At 34.6% G+C, this 24,432-nt stretch overlaps 3 protein-coding genes across 4 annotated transcripts; 1 reads left to right on the plus strand and 2 right to left on the minus strand.

Annotated features, from left to right (window-relative positions):
* Window positions 1-3,424: 3,424 nt before the first annotated feature.
* LOC121265929 (formin-like protein 6) lies at window positions 3,425-9,077 on the minus strand. The gene is made up of 4 exons (XM_041169589.1): window positions 7,440-9,077; window positions 7,128-7,327; window positions 4,902-5,143; window positions 3,425-4,787 (listed from the first exon to the last, which is right to left on the minus strand). Exons 1-4 carry the CDS (start codon window positions 8,909-8,911, stop codon window positions 3,996-3,998), a joined length of 2,706 nt encoding a protein of 901 aa, XP_041025523.1. The 5' UTR covers window positions 8,912-9,077; the 3' UTR covers window positions 3,425-3,995.
* A 6,007-nt stretch (window positions 9,078-15,084) lies between these two features.
* On the plus strand, window positions 15,085-17,150 carry LOC121239323 (glucan endo-1,3-beta-glucosidase 13). The gene is made up of 4 exons (XM_041136549.1): window positions 15,085-15,331; window positions 15,371-15,448; window positions 15,570-16,709; window positions 16,876-17,150. The coding sequence occupies exons 2-4, from the start codon at window positions 15,373-15,375 to the stop codon at window positions 16,905-16,907; spliced, it is 1,248 nt and encodes a 415-aa protein (XP_040992483.1). The 5' UTR covers window positions 15,085-15,331; window positions 15,371-15,372; the 3' UTR covers window positions 16,908-17,150.
* Window positions 17,151-19,537: 2,387 nt separating this feature from the next.
* On the minus strand, window positions 19,538-22,834 carry LOC121248642. 2 transcript variants are annotated; one of them, XM_041147177.1, is made up of 6 exons: window positions 22,655-22,834; window positions 22,483-22,579; window positions 22,300-22,372; window positions 21,789-21,851; window positions 19,877-19,962; window positions 19,538-19,556 (listed from the first exon to the last, which is right to left on the minus strand). In XM_041147177.1, the coding sequence occupies exons 2-6, from the start codon at window positions 22,512-22,514 to the stop codon at window positions 19,553-19,555; spliced, it is 258 nt and encodes an 85-aa protein (XP_041003111.1). In that variant the 5' UTR covers window positions 22,515-22,579; window positions 22,655-22,834; the 3' UTR covers window positions 19,538-19,552. The 2 variants fall into 2 exon arrangements, with proteins under 2 accessions (XP_041003111.1, XP_041003119.1); XM_041147185.1 differs by lacking the exon at window positions 19,538-19,556 and having other exon boundaries at window positions 19,854-19,962; window positions 22,700-22,811.
* Between the last annotated feature and the right edge of the window lie 1,598 nt (window positions 22,835-24,432).

Consider the following 24,432-nt stretch of genomic DNA (forward strand, 5'->3'; position numbering starts at 1 on the left):
CTAACCCAAAATTCTTCTTGTATTTTTGCGAGGCTAAATGCTATGTTGAGGTTCGCTGGTTTGAGCAAACGAAGAGGAAGACGGATTTCATCTTTGAGGCCGCTGAGGAAGCAGCTCAACTTATGGGTGTCGGATAGCCCTTTAAGTCGGTTTGAGAGAGACTCAAACTGAACCTAATACACAGCCACCGTCGACGTTTGTTTCAGCCTGGTGAAAGACTCCATTGGATCGTCATACGCTGTTGGGCCAAATCGTAGTTGAAGTGCTTCAGTGAAGGTTTGCTAGTCCGTAAACTGCCCTGTATCAATCGCATCTTGGTACCACGTGAGAGCCTCCCCCTCCATGTGGTATGAAGCCATTAAAAGCTTTTGAGCAGTAGGTGTTTGATAAAATGTAAAGTAGCGGTTCATCTTGAAAACCCATCCTGCTAGGTCCTATCCACGAAAATGAGGAAAATCTAACTTGACTCCCCTGGGCACTTGCCTACGTTGCTCCCTCTCAGTTTCTACATCATGGTTTGTCTCATGTCTCTCTTGGTGGTCACGGTTGATGGTCTGGGCCTGATTTGCTAAAACTGTTCTTAGCATCTCAGAAATTTGGTGCATCTGTTCGCTCATATTATGAATAGCTTGATCATGTTGAAGTAGCATATCTTGCTGTTGCTGCTTGGTGCGGATATTTTCAGCCATTAGGACGTTAGGCTCTAGATACCACTTGTAAGGTTCCTGTGTTGTATATGTTGTAAATGGATGGTAAAGCTCTTGATCTGGGTTGATAAAATGGTGGAAAAATGCATGCAGGTGATGTGTTTGTAAGAATGTTCAGGAAACTGGAATGGAATAACGAAATGGATATAGGGTTCTTCGAGGGCTCCTTAACCTCCCAAAAGCTTGATTCAATATTCTTCAGGATAATTGTCATATAGTGTTTCTTGTGCACCAGACTCCTCCTAATACCCACGCAGGAGTAACTAACCCAAGCAATAACATATGGACACGTGTCCTGACTCATAACAGAATAAAGAAGAAAATGAAATACCACATTCTAGAATACTTAAAGAAATACAAATACGAAATGCAATAACTGGACTAAAGCAAACGGTGAGTTTTAATATCCCACGAAACGGTGCGCTTTGGACATAACGAAACGGTGCGCTTTCAATCTTGGCTGCTGCTATGCGTTTTGTTACCAGGTGTTTTACTTCACTTGACTTTCATACGAACTCACTTCACTTCACTTCTACCTTGTCTTCTCAGCTGTCTTCGTGCCATGTAACCCTAACCTCCTGCAATATTGCTCCTTCTCCATGGCCTCATAATATCGTCATTCCCAATGAAATACAGACTCATGGCCCTGAAGTCAAGTTTGTTCGTGAACCTAAAAGACAAAAAATTCTTTTGGCTAACCTATCATTTTCATGAATCAGATATGTTATAGTCTTAAATTAAAACAAAACTTCATGATGCAACCAACATACATAAAAGCTTCATCCTTTGTAAAATATTATATTATGTAGCAAATACATAAGAGTGAACTTAATGTTAAATGAGTTTTGCTATCCATTATCTCCACACACTCCATTCTTTTTTTAAAAAGAATTTTTAGTTTTATTCTTCTTAAACTAATTGAATTATTCTACTTATCATTTATATATCACACATTTACTAAGAAAAAAATTTTTTAAAAAAAAATGTGATGTGTGGCCTGTAAGGATGATGAATAGAATTTTTCATATTAAAACCAAAACTTCTAATTAATATGAAAGGTTTCATAAAAGCCAAAACATGAAAAGAGCTCTAAGGTGCAGTTTGTATAGTGAGATAAAATGAGATGATTTTAAATGAAAATTAAAAATTAAATAAAATATTATTAGAATGTTATTTTTTAATATTATTATTATTTTAAATTTAAAAAAATTAAATTCTTTATTTTATTTTGTATAAAAATTTAAAATAATTATAATAATAAAATAGGACGAGAGAAAATAAAATGTTTTCACTATATAAACAGTACTAGTACAGTCATATGCAACTCACAAAGGCTGTTGTTGGAGTTGGAGTTGAATAATCTTTTAGCTGATTTGACATTTGCTTAATTTGAGGCATTGTCAAGGCTGATTTAACAAACAAGTGGCCATCTATTTTGACAAAATCGGGAAATCATTGTTCATCAAATAAAAAACCGAGAAACAGTCAGACATTGCACAGGATATCCCATTCCATATATCTAATACATCCACTTGTTGCTAAAAACTGTCTAGCAAACTACAATAACAATCATCCAAAACAAATAAAAAAAAAAAAAAAAAACGTTTTTAAAATTTAAGCTTTTATTTTTTATTAAATAACTAGATATTAATGCCTCGCTATTTATCTTTAGAATTCAATGAGAAGGGGGAATGTGGCTCCAAACGACTCCATAACCATCTACCTTTCTCCTTTGCTGGAAACAGCACGTCTTTAGCATGAAAAGATATGCCGTTGGTTACTTTGTTGTCCCCAAGAGTAGAGTGGGTAGCGGGACGGTTTCGTTTCTTCTCACCATTGCCGGTTGCCATGAATCACGAGCTCTCCATTTGATAAAAGCACCACCCGCCACTTCTTCCTTTAAGAGATGAAAGACTGCAGGCGTCATAAATGGAGCTTTCATGTTCTTTTAGTACGTTTTTGTAGTTATAAATTACAATTTAAAATAAAGAGTAACATGGAATGGCTCGTTTGCGTTTATTTTTCTAGATGAGTTGAGATTTAAATCTGATTTGTATTCGCAAACCATCTCAACTCATCTTACTACTATTTATTACTATTCATCAATTTTAACTTACAAATCTCACTATTATTCACAACTCATCTCAACTCATCTAAAAATCTAAACGATACTTTAAGTTAAAAAGTTAAATAAAATATTATTAGAATATATTTTTTAATATTATTATTTTTTTAAATAATAATATTAATAATATAGTCGAACCTATATTTGACTATAATCACAGTGAAGAAAATGGTGATTACTTCTTCGCAATAGTCCTCCCATGTAGCCTGGACAGGTGATAGTCCTTGCCATCAGATCAAAACTTCTTTGCGACGTTTGCTCACCCTCCTTTCAAGTATGGCACGAGGAATCCGCAACAATGTCTCATCATTTTCGTTGTGTGAGGTAGGCGTAGTTGGTAAGCAATTGAGATCTGAAATGTACCCAAAAAGAAAAAGAAAAAGAAAAAGAAAAAGAGGACTGCTAGCTTAGTATTCCACTGCCACTGAACAATTTAAAACAACATGGAGGTTGACTGGGGCACCCATCAGATATGATATTCTGCAAATTGCCACATGGTAAAGTATAGGTTATAGTATGTTGGTACCAATACCATATCGAGAGTGAGGTGCTAGTAAATTGTAATCATTTAGTGGGTCATTAAAAGAACTGCTGAAAAAACTGCAACTTATTATTAATAACTTATCAAATAAATGCAGATCAAGGCATCATAGGTAAAACAACAAAACATCTGATCTCTTGAAAATGTGTGGGAATCTGATCTAAAAAAAGGGAACCTATCTTAACTATAAAATATGCTTTGGATCGACGAAAAAATGTCTGTTTTTCCCTTTTTTCATTTAGAAATTACTCAGCTGGCCGTGCACTTCGGTGAAGGGAATACACTACGTCCTTGTCTTTTGATGCCCCCTTTTTCCTTCCAATTGGATGAACCGCTCACTCATTTTGCTCTTCTATCATAGTAGTACAAATAATCGATGTCCAAGATTTGACTGTATGCATCTGTGATCACACCAGAACACAGTTCTTCTGGAAGCCTTGTCTTGTTAATTATTGAATGTTGCCTCTATGTGTAGACTGGGATTTTTATGACTGACAAACTCCTTCTGAAGTGCTTTCACATCTCCATCATTCTACTCCTCTGATATGAGTCTATAACAAAGGAAGTATCTACTTATGTGATTGTCTCTCTAAGAGGTTCATTATGTCATATTAACAGGATCTCAAGGAGACGAGCTTTCTTCATCCGAGCTTCTGTCGTGATTCACATTATACCTATTGAGAACTGGTAGTGAAGCAGTTGCAGATATCCGAAAGGATCGGGCGGAACCCAACATTGTTCTATCCTGCATCATCCCGACTTCCTTGCACACTTGATCCAGTATGCCAAGAAAATCTCTTACAATCATGAAAATTCTGAATGGATGAGCTTCTTCCTTTGCAGCATTTCCATGGAAATATTCTGTGACCTCTTTTACAATATGCAATGCCCTTTTTTCATCAGCCTTGATTCTAACAATTTCCTCTTCTGCCTCTTTCAGAAATAGTTTCATTGAGTTGAAGAATCTCCCTTGCATATCTGGCTTCTCACATTGCAAAACCAATCTGACTTTGTCAAGTCCCATTTCAAGCTTAGAGAGATAGCTGCTCAAAACATCTGAGTCCATTCCTGCTGCTTTCTTGACATTGCCGAGGTCTCTGCTTAACCCAGCCACAACCTGCAGCCCTTGTTTCTTGAAATTATCTTCTATTTTTAAATGCATTTTGTTTTGGACATTCTCATTTGTTGAATCAGTGCCGGTTCCTTCTGATCTGATAATCTCTTGGACCACAAAGTGGAGCAATGTGGTCTTCCCATCTGTTCCCTTTATATCTGCAAGTTTTAAGAGTGTGTCAAGTTTAAAAGCTTTGGCATCACCACGATTGGTTCCAACATTCATTCGGTTTCCTGTCCTGAGAACAGCTTCAAGGAGTTTGAAGAACAATCGACTGTTCTTCAATTCTTCACTCGCTGCCTGACAGATGATAAATCTAGGCGTGTGAGCTTCTATGAGTCAAAATTGATGACATTAACAGACTAAATAACACAGAATTGAACCTTGTTAATAATTAACTTTCAGCCAAAATACCTCAAGGGTTTGAAAAGACTTTCTCAGGTATGTAACTTCTGTATCAAAGTTAGCTCTGTACAGCATGGCTTCAACTCTTTTGAACGCAAATGGGATATCCAAAACTGCCTTGAGAAATCGCTCCGCAGACCCTAGTTTTGAGATGTCACCACGATAGTCTCGAAGTTTTATCTCTTCCTCCTTAGTTGGAGCCATCTTTACCAGTGTTTCCAAAAGCTCAGCACCCAAGCCTTCGGGATTACCTGTTGCAGGCAAACACATAATGCATGTGATGCAGCATTAGGAAATGCAGGAACTATGGAAAGTTGGATGAAAAGGCAAAGACATTAGTAAACATTTGGAGAAATCTGCTTTTGTCTCTTTCTTCAATTCTTCAGACATACTAGTAGTGGAATGGAATTGTAAAATATAAGTTTTCAAGGTTAAAGCCAAATGCCAATGTATTAGCAAATATGTTTTCATTACATCAGTTTCTACTGGTTTCTAGGTGACGTTTGTGCATGTATCATTTGAAAAAAGGAAGAAAAAATAATAAAAGATTAGAACATTTGGAAACAACCACCGGTATATGTTATATCAGTTATTCGGAGTACTTAAATGGTTAGCTTGGTGAATCCGATTGAATAGAAGTAAGGCTTAGCATGGATGCTAAGGGGGCAAACAATAGATAGACGGAGCTATGCTGATTTGGCATAAGCTACATAATTATAGTCTTAACAGAAGATCTCATTGTGTAAAACGTGGGATGCTCCTTGTGAAATTAACTTTTCTGAATATAAGATCTTACATTGGTGTGTATTTTCTGTTTATTATATATGTTCTTGTGCAATGTTGTATGTGAAACGAACTGAATTTTGCAGCATTTATACACATCTTCTGATGATCTTGTTCTCCAATATACCGTAAATATGTGAACAGTGTGGTTTCTGTGTATTGTCAAGTGCAGGAAATGCTTTCACTAACAAAGTAGTTGCAATTTGAGAGCAACCATCATTGCTTCATGTAACTTTTTAAGTAGTAATATATGTGGAGAGTTTTTAATATGGATCCCTTTTTGCAATGGTTCTTGTGAATTTCTAAAAAGGCCATTGAGTTGCACTATCTGTAAAAGAGGTTTTATGAAAATTATCTCCCTTTAAGCAAAATTCATATGTTAAATTCCCACTTTACTTTTCAGATACATTCAAAGTGTCACTTAAGGCTGTGTTTGGGTAGTAGAGTGATATTCAATATTTTATCATTATTTTTCACCTACTTTTCACTACTATTCAATATTTTATTATTACTTTTCACCACTTTACTCCTATTCACAGACCATATGAGATCACCTCACTACCCAAATGTAGCTCTAGTTGTTGCTTGGCCACTCTTATAAAAAAATAATAATAAAAGAAAAATATGTTGCTTGGCCACTATGTTTGATTGGATTTCTTTAGACGCTGGAAGTGATTGTGGTTAATGTTTGGTGTTTAAGTGTCAATGCAAACATGAATGAAGGCTTTAGAACCCTGGTTCTTACATAAGTTTTTCACTTTCTGAAATTGACGTAGAGAAAGTGAAAAGTAACAAAGCACTGTGGGTCAGGCTTTATCTACAGAGATAAAGAATAATCCATCTAGAGTACTATTGGTTGCAGCATGCCCAATACAATGATCTAGTATTTATAAATACCCAAAAGCTTAAGTACCCATTCATAATTTCAGAAACAATTTATATTCTTTTGGTCTGAATTGGTTGCTTTCGGAAAATATTCATTTTACAAAGCAGTGTGGTCATATTGATGAGGATTTCACATGATTAATTGAAATCAAACATAATGATGTAAGTGGCACGTTACAACTGTTTCAACTATCATTTCATTTTGTAATCATTGTGACTTTTCATCTAAGTTCCTCAACTCTTATATTTGTTTTGATATCTTCCACCTTCTCCCCTTTTGTCCATAAGTCAAGATCCAATTAAGTCCCTGCTACCTCAAGAAAATTATATACACAGCACAATCTGTAACTTGGACAATTCTTCTAAGCATTGCAAAGTATATTGCAAGTTCAACCAATAAAAAAGTAAATCGGAAGTATCTATCAGCATTCACACCATGAAGCAGGGAAATTTATTATTCTACCTTATCGTTAGCTATTCTACCATATCTATTGCTCTATCAACTAAGTAGGATACGAAATTTAATCGCTGATCGGACATGCGAAAGTCGAAAAAGAGATTACTCACCATCTAAAAGAGCTTCGGACACCTCGTCCCGCGTCACATTCAGTGCTCTTAATAGTATAGCGATGTTCTGGGACTTCTTTGGGTCTAACACCCTGTTTTCCCGTTCCACAGGAGGGAGAACCGACTTTCTAGTAGGCTCTTTAGGAACCGAATTCGCAGAATTGCAGCCGAAAAGAGATTCCATCATGTCCTCATTCAATCTGTAAAGCAAATGAAGCATTGCCAATATCAGAAGAACGTTATACTTCATCAAATAACTTCAGTTTAACATTTTGGAATAAATAAACTCGAACTCTTACTGCTGCCACTTACTGAAAGGAGCTTGATTTGAGCTGGTCCCACACCGTGGCTCGTTCTGAGGTTGCCCGAACTTTGTCCCAATGCAGGGGCTTCAACTTCGGTTTTGCTCCTTCCTTGTCATCATCCCAATCAAGCTGCCTCTCACAAGAGCTCCTCTCACTCTCACTTATTCGTTGAGTTGCTGTAGTCTTTGTTATCCCATTCTCAGAAGAAGAAGTGGCTTTGGGGCTTGAAGTCCAGGATAGTGACTTCCTCGATACTTGAGGAGGAGTTGGCGTTGATAGCGGAGGCCGAGGCGGGGGCGGTGGCGGGGGCGGGGGCGGAACTGTAGTTACTGAAACTTGCTTGGATGGGATGCTTATCGACTGAAGCCGCGCCATGTTAGGTGGTGGCGGTGGTGACGAAAACTTTGGTCTTACGGGAGGATATGAAATTGCTTCTTGGGTCTCCACCACTTGAGCCTGTAGTGGCGAAGATGGAGGCTGAGGCGGGGGCGGGGGCGGAGGCGGGGGCTGAGCCTGCTTAATTAATGACGGTATCATGACCGGGGATGAAGACGAGAACCGGGATTTAGGGGAAGTTCTTTTGGAATGGGGAATGACGGGAATAGCCTGGACCGATCCGCCATTGTTGTCGTTACAAGGCGTGTAGCTTAGAGTACGGGAACTCGGCGTATAGTAGCTAGTATCTTCGTAACTGATCGAGGAGCAGTTGGGCGAATGAAACGCCATGTCGTGGCTTTCATCGTCGGACGAGGACCTGGCTGACGGGGAATTCACCTCGGTAGGCTTGGGTAAAGGCGGCAACGGCTGCAACTCGGGACTTGGGCGGTACCGATCCGATCTTTTAATCGAATTGAGCTTGTGATAAGGGGACCTGTTATTGTTTGCTCCCACTCCATTGGCTCCGCTGGCCTCTGTGATGGAACTCCGGCTCGGTTCCACGTTTCCAATGTAAAGGAATTCCAACGGGGGGACTCGGTTTTCGCCCGTGAACCTCTCGGAACTGCGTCCTCCTACGAGTTTTATGGAAGAGTCGCCGGGGTGTTTGGCACGGTGCCGGTAGAGGAAGAATGCAAGCGCGGAGAGCATTCCCAGAGTGACAATCCCGACGGAGATTGCAATCGCGACGGTTTTGGTTTGCTTCGCAGGCTGCGTTGCCACCGGGATTGGCATGGTGTTGCCATTGGAAGACGAGACAGGTGGCGGTTGAATCTGATCCGGGGGAGACCCGCCTTCGTGGAAGAAAGGGTACTCGGAGCTCGGGTCCGATAGTGGTGGTGGTGGTGGTGGTGGAGGAGGCGGATTAGACTCAGGTGGGGGGGCCGACCCTACGGGGAACAATGGTTGGTGAAGAATTCTCCGGTGAGTTAGAGTGTGAAGAAGAGTACTGGTAGAATTTAGAGTAGCAGCAAACACGTTGGAGATAACAGCGAAAGACAGAAGAATAAAAAAGAAGCTCAAAGGATGATGAGTTGCTTTCATGGCGAATTTTTCTCGGTCTCTCTAAATAATTTTTTTTCTTTCTCCCAATTCATCTCTGGTTATCGTCTCGGAAATCTTGTGTTAGGTGAGCCTGCGTGTGGGAGAGAATGAAAGAGAAAAAGAGAGGAGAAGGTTCTTTTTCTGGGCTGTAAAGATCTGGGTTGCCCAAGGAGCTGACGACAGCAAATAGCAGCATCTTTTATTTTCTCATTTATTTATTTATCTATCTAACAATGCCAATAATTTTAAAATTAAAAATATATAATTATCAATTTTGTGATATGATAAGATATTAAATGATGAATACTTTTCACTAATTTATAACATTTATAAACGGCTATAAATGACACGTGGTAGAGAGAATCACCTTTGCTGTTGCGTTTCGTATTTTATTAAAAATAAAAAAGAGACCCCGAAGATGACGGTGATGTTAAAAGAAATAAATTAAGAGTTATTTGATTATTAAATTAAGTTAAGTTGAGTTGAATTGAGATGATAAAATATTATTAAAATATTATTTATTATTATTATTATTATTTTAAGATTTAAAAAAATTAAATTATTTATTATATTTTATATTAAAATTTAAAAAAATTATAATAATAAATTAAAATAAATTAAGATAAATTTACTTTTCAAACAAAATCTAGTCACTTTGGTGTCCTACCTCCTCGGCTAGGAATATATAAATATATATATATATATATATATATATATATATATAGTTAATGGAATTTTACTTTCCTTTACGTGGACGCCGAGGCGGAGGGAGAAAGCAAAGCAAAGCACATATTCCATCTCCACTAAGTTAAGTTTTTCATTTTACTCCTTGCTTTTTAATAATTATATTTGGGTCCCCTTTAGTACTTCTTCCCTCCTCCGCCCCGTTTCATATATTTTTACAATTTTATATTATTCTAATTAATAAAAACATTTTATATATATTTAAAATATTAAAAAAATTATATTATTTTAAATTTTTAGCACTGCTGTGAATTTGACTAAAAAATTTGTTTGTTTAATCTGAACACATCGTGCATAAGAGAGGGAAAATTAAAAATTAAATTAAAGTTTCTTTGGCCATGACGGGGGGGTTGGGTTAAAGGTCAAAGGTGGAAACTGGGGGCCGAAAAGTTGGGATGGGCTAAGTTAACGTTTTATGCTTTCGTGCTTTCCTTGTTAGAATAGATTGGTCCACCGACCGACCCCTGAGTCCCCTTGTAGGGGAAGGAAGGAAGGGGACATGCACACGTCCAATTGCATTTACTTTTTTCCTTTTTCTCTTTTATTTTTTTTATTTTTTCACCGCCACGAACTTAAAAGACAATGCTATCCTTTTATAACTTTCTCGCTCCTTCTTTTTCAACTGGGATTAGTGTTATTAAGTGATTGGTAATTTGGTATTTTCACTAATTTGGCAAGCCATTTACCTCATCAATAATTTTGTAGGAACATCATTGACTGACAATATAGAAGAAACGTATTAAGGATTGCATCAGTCGAGTGTAATTATAATTATGTTTAGGTATGGAGTATTAATCTCCTATCTACCCTTTATCTTCTTCTTTTTTATTAATTATTAAAAAAAAATACAAACTGGATTTGTATAAAATTGCTTTCAATTCTAGAATTTTATGAAATTTCATCACCAAAATCTCTCAAAATTGAACACATTACTTACCAATTCAAATAAATATGCACTACAAAGAAAAATACTTATTTGTCATCGATTCGAAAATAACTATTTTTTATTGAAATAAAACTATTTTCGTCGCAATTAAATAACACGTTACAGATAATTTTTTTTCTTGTAGGTCACTTAGACTCCACAATAGCTAGGTAACGTTTTAGAATGTAAAGGAGGCATAGTAACTCTATAATTAACCCAATAGATTAAGGTTAAGATTAAAAAATATTGATTTGCCTGTTCAAGTTCTTACTTAGCTCCTATTGACCGACAACTTTCCAAGACTGTAGATTTGAAGACCTTATGGCTCGTACAGCTTCATGAGCTTGTTGATAATTGGTCCAAATTATTTGGTGGTTGTTATATTTATATAAAAGGAGACCATGTTGAAACCTTCAAATCATAAAAAAGTGCCTCATTTTATCATAGTATCGCATCAAAGTCTTAGTCCAAAGACAACATTGCCAAGGAAAGCAGCACTTAATAATTAAATTTTTAGAGCTGGAATGTACTAAGGGTACGCTGGCTAAGCAATATTATTTTAATTTGGACTTTCTTGCTGATTGGGATCTTACTATCTATCTTACAATCCAAATGAATATGACAAACTTCCCTAGTGGTTGAATGGAAATATATATATATATGAGTACTGCTACATGTACTTACAGTTTTATTTATACTTTTACTTAAAACATTTATTTTGTTAATTTTCTTTTAAAATTTAAATTTTGAATTTTGAATGTTATGATTTTTAATATATCAATAACTGACATGTGGAGAAGTAAGTTTTTTGTAAGTACATTTAACATTTATATATATATATATATTAAGTAAAATATATAATATTTCAATTAATCAAGTGACTTGATCAGCATCTCTTTGATTCAACTTTCATAAATCGTGCTAAATAACTACAATGAATATTGTTCATGTACTGTATATACTTTTTGGGTATGTTCTTTAGTTGTAACATTGCACTACTCTTTTGGTCTGCGTGTCTTGGCGTATGGGAATATTAACAATTTCCGGAGTTTTAAACATCAATTCCTGTTCCATGAATGCCTCACAAGTAATTCTCAAGCAAAAATAATGCATATTTTAATCACAATTTCAGTTTTCTTCCCCCGAAATCAACTTTTGGACTAAATCATATATAATGATTAATGCTTGATTCTTGCTGTAAGAATCATCATCTCAAGCGAACTTTGGATCACAAAAGGAAGAACCAGTACTACTCCGACAACTTATCGAGCTACAGTGCGGCGAACTTATGCCACGTTTCGCTGTACATGCAATCTTTAATCTCAATGCCGCAAGTCAAGCATCTAGCTCTGCTTTGTAGCCTTCCAATCAAACCAGACTAAGGTAAAGGACGCATAGGGAAGAAGAAAATTCCTAAGGACATAAAAAAAAAAAAAGAACTGATACGTGTACAAAAATAAATCTATAAAATGTCATGATTTTATGTATATAAAATACGATATATTTACTTTATAAAAAAAAATATATCACGAACTTTGGATCGGTTTTATAATGATGCCAATCAGGGTTAAGATTCGTAAGAATGGATCAGGGAATGGGATGCACTAATTACTAGATAATTCTATTGGAAAAGATGAAAAAGAATTAAAACATGTTTATTATATAGAAAGTGGAAGGAAAATGAAAATTATTTTTATTGGAAAACACATACACAATAAAACTATTGGGATTCTAGAAAAAAAAAAATATATATATATATATATATATATATATATATATATATATATATATATATGGGAAGAGAAAGAAAAACTAACATATCCATTAATGTCCGTCCATATATACTCCACATCATAGGATACGAGGTAGTGATGTTAACATATAAAATAAATAATAAAATTTATCTATTTTTATTATTTTAAATTTTTTAGATAAGTGATAATTTTACATAGTATCGGATGTTATGAGTTTGAACTTTGACTCTGCACTCGATCTCATTTAATTAAATATTTTAAGTGTTGGACTACTTATTGAAAGAGAGTCTGATCCACACGTAAGAAGAAGTGTTAAGATATAAAATAAATAATAAAATAAATAAACCAACATTAATTGAGATTTTGATAGTGAGTTGAAGTGAAATGAGTTGGGATGAAAGTTAAAAGTTGAAAGTTAAATAAAATATTGTTAGAATATTATTTTTTAATATTATTAATGTTTTGAGATTTGAAAAAATTAAATTATTTATTATATTTTGTGTGAAAATTTAAAAAAATTATAATGATTAGATGAGAAGAGTTGAGAAATTTTGTGAAAACAAACCATGCCTTAAATCTCGTTTGACGTAATGTGTTTCATCTCATCTAATTATTATAATTTTTAAAATCTTAAATAAAAAATAATATAAAAATATATTTTTTAATAATATTTTATTTAATTTTTAACTCTCATTTTAATTTATCTCAACTTATTTAATCTGTAAAAACAATCCAAGGGTAAGTTTTGGTTGTATCTTTGAATTGGACAAGATCTTTGAATTGGACAAGAGTCAAGACGAAGCTCTTTTCCCTTTTTGCCTCCATGACAGTGACTCCAATGCGTTTCCCATTTCCCCAGTTTACAGGGCAAATATTTCGTCCTTTTATGTAATGTCATTTTCGTCTTTTTAAGTGTTGCTTTAGCGGCGGCACAGCTGTAAGTAGTTAGCAACAAGAAAAAAAACTCGCCCCCATAATATTTGGCAGGCCAGATAATTGTTGGGCCTAGGAAAGCGGCCCCCTAAGAGCACTCCCAGTTACTCTTATATTTTTTTTTTAAATATATAGAAAGATGATTAAAAATGTCTTCAATTTAATCATTTATTTTATTTTTATTTTATATTCAACTATAATAAATTCTCTATCATTTTGGTATTATTTCTAAATAATTTTTTATTATGTATCTCTTATTTTATCTTCTTTCATTTTTTATCTTTTCTCTTTTTTTAAGTAATTTAAAATAATACATTATGCATAAAAAAAATATTGTAATTATCAAAATATATAATATATAGAGAAATATTTGAAATATATGATGTATAGAGAATATAATATTTAAAAGAATAGAAAATAGATAAATTGACGTATGGCGTATTGTAAAAATTAATATATATAAAAAAATATATATTTTTTAATAATATATTTTAAAAAATAGAATAAAAAAAGTATTGAGAGTGCTCTAAGTTATCTTTTTTTTTAAGGGCCACCAGCACTCTCTCCCATTTACTACAAAATAAAATAATATATATTTTGCCAAAAAGCGTGGTTGGTTTCAAAATAGGGATACTAGATTTGGGTGTAATACAGTTTCCAATGCTAAGATGAGATGCGACTATTGTTGTATGTTACAGCTCTATGCATTACAAGATTCTATAAAGAGTTTTTTTGTTTTATAAATTTAAATTTATTTGGATAAGTGAATAGGGAAAAACATAAAGTCAAAGATTGTATTGACTCCAACGTTTCAAATCAAATAAAAGGAAAGTATTAATATGTATATGTCGTCTTTTTAATCATTTAGTAAAAAAAATTTTTTTTATTTAGTAATTAAGAAAGTATTTTTAAATATATATATATATTTTTTATTTTTTAAATATATTTAAATATATTAAAAAAATATAAAATGAGAAAAAAAGACTGGCGGCACACCAGCAGTAAATGTTCGGCAGCAGAATAGCATTGCCTCCAAATAAAAAGCTCGGTTGCTATTGGCACTAAATAATTGTACGAGAGGGTCCCGCTGTTAAGTAACGTTTTATTTGTTATTTATTTATGTGGTTCACCTTGCGCGTCCCGTGATGGTCTAGTCCGGTTCAAAGTTCAAGCAAATCATGGCTCGTTTCCATAGGCATGTTTTTGAAGGTTCAGGATTGTTCAGTCAATTGATTTGAGAAGAGATAAAAGGAAAGTTAATAATTAAATAAAATCTTATAAAATTATTATGTTTTAAAATTATTTTAATTAAAAAAATTTTAAAAAATTAAATTATTTATTATATTTTGTTTATAATTTTTAAAAATATTTATAATTATTAGATGATATGAAATTAATTAAGTTAAGATACTTTCTTAAAATCTATAAAACTCTCTCGATTGCTGTGACTTGTTATTGTAATTGGTCATTGCATTATAAATAGTTCACATCAATATTCAGCATGAAGTGGGGTGTATTGATATTGTTATAACAATGAGATTTTCAGAGAATAAAATTATATATTCTTTATTTTTTGTTCTTAAGCATGTGTTATATGTATTCTTTAAGGCTAGGAATGAGTGTCGAATTTATTTCAAATCAATCAGATTTATTATTTTTTTTAATTCATATAAAATATTAAACATATCTCAACTTATTTTATTTATTTATATACATATTTTAATTTATTTAATACATTAAAAAACGTGTTAATAAAATTCAGAAAATATTACTACTTACCCATCGTCTCGAATGATGTCGTATCACCTCGCACTAAACGCAGCCATATTGTCCATCGAATTGGTTGATTCACTATTTAATTGAGTTTTGTTTTTTCTCCTTTCATGCGAAAGGGCAATCCTTCTTTCGAAGGTACAACGGTTAGAACGAAATAGCACCGACCGCAGGAAATTGGGTGGCAGGTAATCTTGTGACACGTCCCGATGGCTTGCAGCGCACTCTCTGAGCCAGCCTAGAAAGACTGTACATTCGGGAGACGGACACAGAGAGCGGGTTTTCGGTGTTTTCTACTGCCATTCCACTTCCCTCTTCTAATCTTCCCGGCGATGGTCTTTGCAGAACAAATGTTGAAGATGGTGTTACTCTTTCAACTCTTCTTTATCTGCGCACTTAGTCGAACAGGTAACCAAAACCACAGCTCCATCTCCTCAGTTCCAACAAGTGCGTCGTTTTGCAGGACATTGTGGGCTTATTTTGCTTTCCTTGAACGAAGACCTTATTGTCTGTGTTTCTTTCTTTGCAGGCGCAGGTCAAGAATCTGTTGTGTATTTAAACCTTTACGAAACGGGCCCAGAGTTCTTCCAAGCCTCCTCTCACTCTGCTCTTCCCATTGCTGTTTCTCTGGGTGCTGAAAACCTCAATGAGGTCTCCAGTAGTGTTTTAATGGCTGAAATGTGGCTCAGGACCCATGTTTTGGCTCACTACCCGGCCACCAAAATCACCACCATTGTTGTGGGTGACACTGTGCTTTGCAACAAAGGCCACGAACATGAGTTGGATTTCATCCTGCCATCCCTCAAGAACGTTTATCACTCTCTTAAAAGGTGGGGTTTGGAGAATGAAATCAAAGTCTCTTCTGCTTTCTCTTCCAACTGTTTGCACCCGTACTCTGCTTCTCACAGAGGTAATTTCGCGGAGAAGGTTATAAAACCTCTGCTAGAGTTTCTGCTGAGTACCAACTCGACGTACTCGTTGAACCCACATCCAAATTTCTCACCTTTGTCAGATGTAAGCGTGACCCTGGTGTCTTATCACTTACAGTCAATGCGAAAGCTTGGATTTTTTGAGCTCAAGAAGATCAATGTGTTGGTCAATAGTCCAAAAGAGAAAAAATCCATGCGCAGGAAGCTCGCGGTCACCGAGTCCAAGTTTGTAGAACCATTTCCCGCGAGGCCAACCCCATTACCAGAAATTGCACAATCCCCCCTCCAATCCTCTGTTGGCTTTTCTGTTCCTTCCAACGTAGCCAAAAACCCACATCCTCCACTCTCTCAAATAGCTTCACCGCCATCGTTGTCGTTCCCCTTTGCTCCAGAGATGCCTCCAGTCATCGATCCAGCGACTCCGCCTTTCGGTTTCACATCTCCTCCTTGTAATCCTGCTCCTTACAGTGCCCCGGCACCAGAGATAGGGGTGGTCCAGAAGCTGTGGTGTGTGGCCAAGCCTAGTGTTCCTGCAGAAACACTGCAACAGGCAATGGACTATGCTTGTGGAAAAGGCGGTGCTGCTTGTGAGGAGATCCAGCCCAATGGGAACTGTTATTATCCTGATACTGTTGTTGCACATGCTTCTTATGCCTTCAATAGCTACTGGCAGAAGACCAAGAGGAGCGGAGGAACTTGTAGCTTCGGAGGAACTGCTATGCTAATCAATGCTGACCCAAGTAATTGTCCTCCTCTACTTGTCTTACCTTAAAGTTTTTGCTTCCAAGTGGCCACCTCTTTCTTGTTCTGGTTTCTCGTATTATCTAAATATTACCCCTGAAGATTTATCATTTAAAATACTGGTTGGATTTTTGAATCTGTAGTGACAAAGGGTGGTTCTTGCAGGTTTTCTTCACTGTCAGTTTGTTCTAAGCTAGATACGGTAGAGGAAGCATCAAGGGAGATTGTTCTGTGTTTTGTTACAGTTTATGTGGGGATTCCGACTGTAAGGTGGTGACTTTGTTCTAGTTAGATAAGGAGGGACTCGGGAGTTCTGTGTCGTTAAGACTAGTTGTGTGGTACCCTATGCACAAAAAAGAAAAGAAAATAGAGACTCCTGTGATTTCTGTCCTGGATAATATAGTACTGCTTATGCTTTTAATCGAAGATATTCTTTCTAAGTTTGTATGCCTTTGTTTTGCCGATGATATGATGTTTTTGTAATATTTGGCCCTTGACAAAGTGAGCATAAAGTGGGAATTACCGGCTGATGGTCTAAAATGCTCTCGTTGTGTGTCTAATTTTGCATCTTACCTTGAGGATTTAGGGCGTGGTTCTAACAGATGGAGATTTCAAAGTTCCCTATCAAACTTCTGGACAAAGGAACGGTTTTTTTCTCCATTGTTCTGGTTTGATTCTTGAAATTTAAAAATGCCAACAAGATTGATAGATCTAGATTGGTATGAAAACAGAGATTACTTTTTCATTGAATAATAGACTGACCACCCCTCCTATGCAAATGAAAATCATTGGATACTGCATTTCTTCTCGAGGATTATTATCCTTGAAGCTAAAAGATAAAGATTGATGTGGTGGGGGCACTTTTGAATCTCATGAGAAGACTGTTTGAATCTATTTAGAACAACATTGACATGCTTTTGACTGATATTGTAAAGATTTATTGAAGTTGGTGTAGTTGATTATTCAAAACAACCTTTTTGATACTTACCAAGTGCTATGATCATTTGTATGGACTTGAGGGCTGGTTTGGATCTTAAATTTATCTCCATTCGTTTTATCTAATCATTATAATTTTTTTAAATTTCAATACAAAATATAATTTTAGTTTTTTTAAATCTCAAAATAATAATATTAAAAAATAATATTTTAATAATATTTTATTTAACTTTTAACTTTCAATTCAACTCAATTTAACATCCAAACACAGCTGTAGCATTTGTTCCTAGTTCGTTATCCTTAGAAAAATCATTTCAAGTTCTTGTTCGAATAGTCTCTTATTTATCTCACTCTTAGGGTGCGTTTGGTTACCAAACTCAACTCAATTCATCTCAACTCATTATTACAACTTTTTCAAATCTCAACACAAAATATAATAAACAATTCAACTTTTTCAAATTTCAAAATAATAATAATATTAAAAAAATAATATTCTAACAATATTTTATCATCACAACTCAACTCAACTCAACTCACTTCAATATCCAAACACACCCTTATTTGATGCCTTAAATGTATATACAATAACTCGAGAGAATCTTCATTCAAGATACCTATAAGCAAAGCTTACCTGATTGGATTGATGATTTTCGTTTTAATTGCAATCATTTTAGATGTGTTGTGCTCTTCTGAAGTAAATTAAAATTTAGATTTCCCTTAGACAACATGAATGTATGAAATAAAATTGTTCTAAAGGCAAAACAACTCTCTTCATTTATTGTGAAAGTAGAGTCATAGTTATTAGACTATTAATATTTTTATATATTAGTTGATGTGATAAATTTTACTTGGATGCATCAATAAAAAATCTGTAATTAGATTATCTTTAATATAAAATAATTAAAAAAAGAATGCCCCCCCTAAATATAGTTAAGCGAAATATGCCGTTAAGGTGAGACAACAAGTACGAGAATATAGATATCCGTGTCTTATATTCTTCATATCAGATCATGCCAAATGATTTGAGTCATCATTTAGCTAATTGATGCTTTAGCAAAAGAAAAAATAAAGAAAAATGCTTTATTTAAGGGGAGAGAGTGTGAGACTTTTGTCTGCTTTATTTTCTTTTTCTCTTTGCAGGCAGCCTACACTTTTTTTGAATCGCCAGCTGATCCTTAAGTTATGGCAGCTTTCGGGTAATTTCATTGGATTTTTGCACTTTCTGCTTAAACATTTACTCGAAGTGTTAGTAAGAGAAGTATTTCTCTAGTTATTATTATCCTCAATCATACCCAATTATATATTGCATTTCAAGAGAGCATTTATATCAACTTGCTCTATGCCATGCTAAAGGTAAGTTCTTTTTAAATTCAAGGTAAACATGACAGCTGCTGGCTGTTTCCGGTACCCGTTAAGAACTTTATTGGGTAGGGAAATTAGAAGGCTGTATTACCCATTTTGATGTGGTGGGCTATGACTGTAGAACACAAAAGTGTAGACATGCATCACCACAAATGTCACGTCCGTTCCCATGCCTCAACAAAAGCACTGATGTGGGAATAATTTGATATCATACTTTATAGCATCAATTCCTAAGGGAGCATGCTATATGCTGCATTTCTTACTTTCATCTTACTGTACTGACATGATCTTATCCATTAATCTTTGAATTTTTTTCTTCAAACAATAAAAATTGATCCAAGGGTTGTAAAGATTGTTCATCAACACAGTAAAACAGAAGTTGGATTGGATGTAAGTGTAGTTTATTCCGTCTTCCATCTCTAACCCATGCCTCTAGTAGAGAAGCTTTATGCCCTGATAGCATATCATTTCCAGATTATCAAGCTTTGAATTTGTCTGACATCACTTGCCTTTGTTTACGTGATCCTTGTGCTTGATTATGTAACTATCTAGTGTCAAGTGATCAAAAAAAAAAAAAAAAACACATCAATAAGATTTTTAAGACCAAGGGACAACTATGTTATGTGTCATTCATAATCAGCATAGAAAATAGAAACCTTGGTATCCTATTACTACAATGGGTAAATTCTTCACTACATAAACGAAATTTTCTCAAGTATTATACACCGATAAAAAAAAAAATCCACCATTTCAAAGAGTATGCAGAAAAGGTCTTTCTCAAGCTGAAGTACAAACATATACATTGATCCACGACAGTAATAATCCAACATCATGTCCTTACTGTAATAATCCAACATCATGTCCTTACTGTTGTGAATTGTTAGTTGCAACGATGATTACTTTGCAGTCTGCAATTTCCCCATAGTCAGGAACATTACTTCTGTCTTGAGTCTGCAAAAGCATATATGTAAGATTAAAGAAACTAAACAAGGTGACAAATGTTAAAAAAAAACGGTAGAGATCATCCAAGAACAGGGGAATAGCTTGAACTTAATAGTGCTTATCAATCGAAAGCCACAAATCCTCGAAAGATTCAAGAAATTTTCATGATATGGTAACCTAAAAGCAAAAGATAAAGAGTTTTGCCCGGTGTTGGTCCCACCTAAGTTGGGGTCCTGGGAAGGGACGACTAATATACAATCCTACCCTACAGTATTTTATGCACAAGTGGCCTCTTTCAAGTTTGAACCACGCAGAGACACTTGGCACAATCCTTCCATAATTTTCAAAGTCAAAGAAAAGGGTTTTCTTTATCCACTTCTTATTGAAAGTTTATACGATTTGTTCAATAGAATCGTAAATATATTTAATGGCTAACAGCAAACAAACAAGAGAAGTCATGTAGTGTTGTACAAATATTTCTAGCAGAGAGGGACATAAGGTCCTCAGAACATAACGGATTATAACATCATACTTGAAATAAAAACAGAAACTAAAGGCAAAATGAATAATGACAACTATTGTCTCCTTGAGCGATCTCAATTTGAAGATTCATAATCAGCCATATTTTCTATTAGTGAATTAAGCAATTGTTACAAATGAACTTTTAATGTTAAAGTTTTCACTGAGTGAGAGAAAGGGTAATAATTTCCTTTGATGATGATATGTAAATCATCCCACAAGCAATCCCTATCAGGGTTGACATTAACTGAACAGAATTGACGGAAAATGACAGAATAATTACAGAAAGCAGCACCATACTAAGAAATCAAGGGTGTGATCAAATAACTTCTTCTTAACTGCCGGTAGCAACAACGCTTATTCAAATATGTATGACATGAGAAATTTTAAATATTTTCTACTGTAAAGGTTTCCTGCATGATTTACATCGTTGGACCAATGACATATACGGATCAAGCCAAACCATCAGCCAGAAATCATCAAAGACCCAAAAAGAATCTAGATGAAAGGGATATGCTAGAATTTTTGCTTCATATACAAGAAATTCAATATCATAGTGAATTTATGGGGCTTTTATGAGAGAAATTTTCCCAAGAACACTTGATACATAAATGATAAAGTAATTAGATATTTTCCCTCAGGTGTTGGTGGAGTAATTAGAAATGATAAAGGTGAGTTTTTTTGTGGTTTTGCAAACTATATTGGGCATAATTCAAATAATGCGGCAGAAGTTATGGGGCTACTATATGGTCTCCGTAATGTTTGTTCTTTGGGTGTGAGAGAAGTGGAAATTGAAATGGACTCAATGTTGGTTATTCATTGTTTGAGGACAAAGCGATGTGGATTGTGGTATTTGGAGGATTACTGGGATGAAATATTTACAATGCTGGAGGGGCTCAATTATTCTATTAATCATTCTTATAGAGAGACAAATGCAGCGGCGGATGGATTGGCTCATAGCGGAGCAAAGGGTGGGAATGGTTTGTGGTTTTCCCTTTCGGAACTCCCTTTGTTTATAAAAGGTATAATAAGACTAGAAAAAGAGGGTTTTCCTTATATTAGAATTGTTCACTAATAAGTTTATTTTGCAGGGAAGTTAGGTTTTTTTATATGGTTTATTGTATAGAGGATTATACTGGTTTTGATTCCTGGGTTTTGGTTTTTGGAATAAATGTTGTACCCCCAGGTGTTGAGTTGTTATTACGGTATTCCTCCGCCATAAGTGAGGGTTCATTAATAAAATTGGAGTATTGTCCTCTTTTTTGAAAAAAAAAAAAAAACCATTATAAATAATGTATAAACTATGAGATCAACTACCCTTTGGTTAGACCATGAGCTGACATTATTTCATAAAACTTGCGCATCAGCATTTCTTCTTCTACCTGCAAATGATAAATAGAAGATTAAGTGTGTGCCTTTTCAAATCAACAACATGAAACGATTAGCCACATGAAGTTATTCTTCTTTCAATAGATGCAATTTTTTTAACAGTCCATTCATACAGATAACAACGACCTCAAGACGAGTATGGGAAAACCTAAAACAAGAATTCAAATGTTAATTTTTCTATCGTGTTGGGCATTTTAACGATGCCCTAGTTCATTAACCTATAGTCATAGAAATTGTGCGAGCCTACTTTATTTCAAGTCGTCCAAACGGCTTGAAGAAGCTGTCACCACACTTATCATAATAAGCAAGCAAAAGCATATCATGAAAAAAACAACACTATGTACTGTTGATACCCAATTGCCTATCTTGAAAGTATCAATGGGATTGAGACTAACTTCACAGCGTGATAATCAAACAGCAATTGGGTACTTGACAAACAACCTGAAGTTTACGCACTTCATGTGACATTGATCTATAGGAATCCATAAGGAGCTCGCTCTGCTTCTCCAAGTGACTATGACATTCACACAAACAAACAAACAAAAAACTTGAACAAGCAAAAACAAAATAAAAAATCGATCATAAACGACATCACTTTAAAAAAAAAAAAAAAAAAAAACTCACTTCAACATCTCTCCCGTGTATCTGGGATCCATTTAAGTGCTATACTCGATACACCACCAACAGAGCCCTAGCCACCGACGAAAGCTCCGAACGAAGGCTGCGTTTCCAATATTTGTTACGAGGGAAAATTGCTAATTGCTGCAACTGAAAAACAGTAATTTATAAACGTTACAGATTCCTCATTGCGAGAGCACGCGAACTGGCATCACGGCCTTACAACACGCATTATAGAAGCTCAATTTTCAAAGGAAAGCTCGACCCTTCAAACGGGCATCTTCACATTCCATTCCAATAGATTCTTGCTTACCCATCAATCAATGTATGAAGGATGAAATAAACATGAATCAAGCATTAAGATTGAGTTTCTTTCTATTTTGGTCGCCGGAGGGAAGTATAATAATGGACCGATTTGTCACCTACGGGCCTCCACTTCATTGTAAAATTGGGCTTTTGTGGTAGTCCACTAACTTTGGGCTGCTGTTACTAATATTGTCCTTAAAATTATGACCCAAAATTATATAATATAACTAAGCCCGGTTTGGATACACAAAACTGTCTCATCTCATATTATCATTACAATTTTTTTAAACTCTCATATAAAATATAATAAATAATTCAACTTTTTCAAATCCTAAAAAATAAAAATTATATTAAAAAATTATATTCTAACAATATTTTATTTAACTTTTAATAAAACATCTCAATTTATCTCATTTCATCTGAATTGTACAAACGAGGCCTAAGAAAAATTAAATAAAAATTTTTGGCACCTACAAAATGGATTGGAAATCAAGTGAAGTTTGGTCGGAGGCTTCCAACATGGGATTCTCCTATGTTTAAGTCCATAAAGAGAATGGTAATGAAGATGAATTAAACTTACTAGGGATCTTATTAGCATAAAGTGAAAATTAATTTGTCAACTAGTTCAGATTGTAAATTTTTTTTACAAGATAGATTTAACATATCAAATCACGTTAGCTTTCTAAGACTTGTTTTTTATAATTCTCTTTTTATCTTTTAGATAAAATTTTCTAAGAAGTTAATGGGTCCTTTTCAGCTCATTGCAACCACAAATTTAATGTCTTCATCTTTATAGCCCCACCTTTCCTGATCCTGTATTTTTTCCTCTGCAAAAAGTCTTTTAAGGGTGGCAGAAGAAACCCATTAGAAACTCAATTCAGTGCTTTAAAGATTCATATTTAAAAAAAGCTTAAAAATTAATTGACCTTGACTTGATATTAGTGGGAGATTAAGGTCTCATTTGGAATTGAGATCAACTCGGTTTTGTTTAATTTTAAGATGAATTTAATATTTAAACACTCAACTCAATAAATTAATTTCAATTCAAAAATTCTTTTACGTAAGATCCATAATATTTTTTAACTCTACATCTCTTTACACGCGAGATCCATAATTTTTTTCAATTTCTTATAAATATATTTAAATTCATCTTAACATCCAAACACATCTAAATTCATCTTAGGTAAATTTTACAAAATTCATTCCGTCATCTTAACTCACTATTATCCATAAAAAAAATCTAACTCATCACAATTCAACTCAACATCCAAACGAGACGTAAGAGTTGCTCCAGTGTCTTAATCGAGATTCATAGCCATGCATTTAAACAATGTTCTAACAAAAGAAAAATAAAAAGCCTTTATATATAATTAGGACAAAAAAAAAAAGGAAAAAATAAAAGCATCTAGTCAAGGTGGGGTACTGATCTTGGCTAATTTATCCTTCCCTCCCTCTAATAATGTTCATCAAATTCTAAAGATAAAAAAGCATATGCGTTTGACGACCAAGCTCACTACCTCAGAAGATGCTCTTGCATTTTGGAGCTCAGTTCACTCAATGAACTCTCGCATCAAATTTTACCTAAAAATCCAATTATTCCTCTATATATATATATATATATATATATTCCACAGAGAGAGAGAGAGAGAG

This window comes from Juglans microcarpa x Juglans regia, chromosome 1D, assembly GCF_004785595.1.
Source record: "Juglans microcarpa x Juglans regia isolate MS1-56 chromosome 1D, Jm3101_v1.0, whole genome shotgun sequence".
NCBI classification, from domain to species: Eukaryota; Viridiplantae; Streptophyta; class Magnoliopsida; order Fagales; family Juglandaceae; genus Juglans; species Juglans microcarpa x Juglans regia.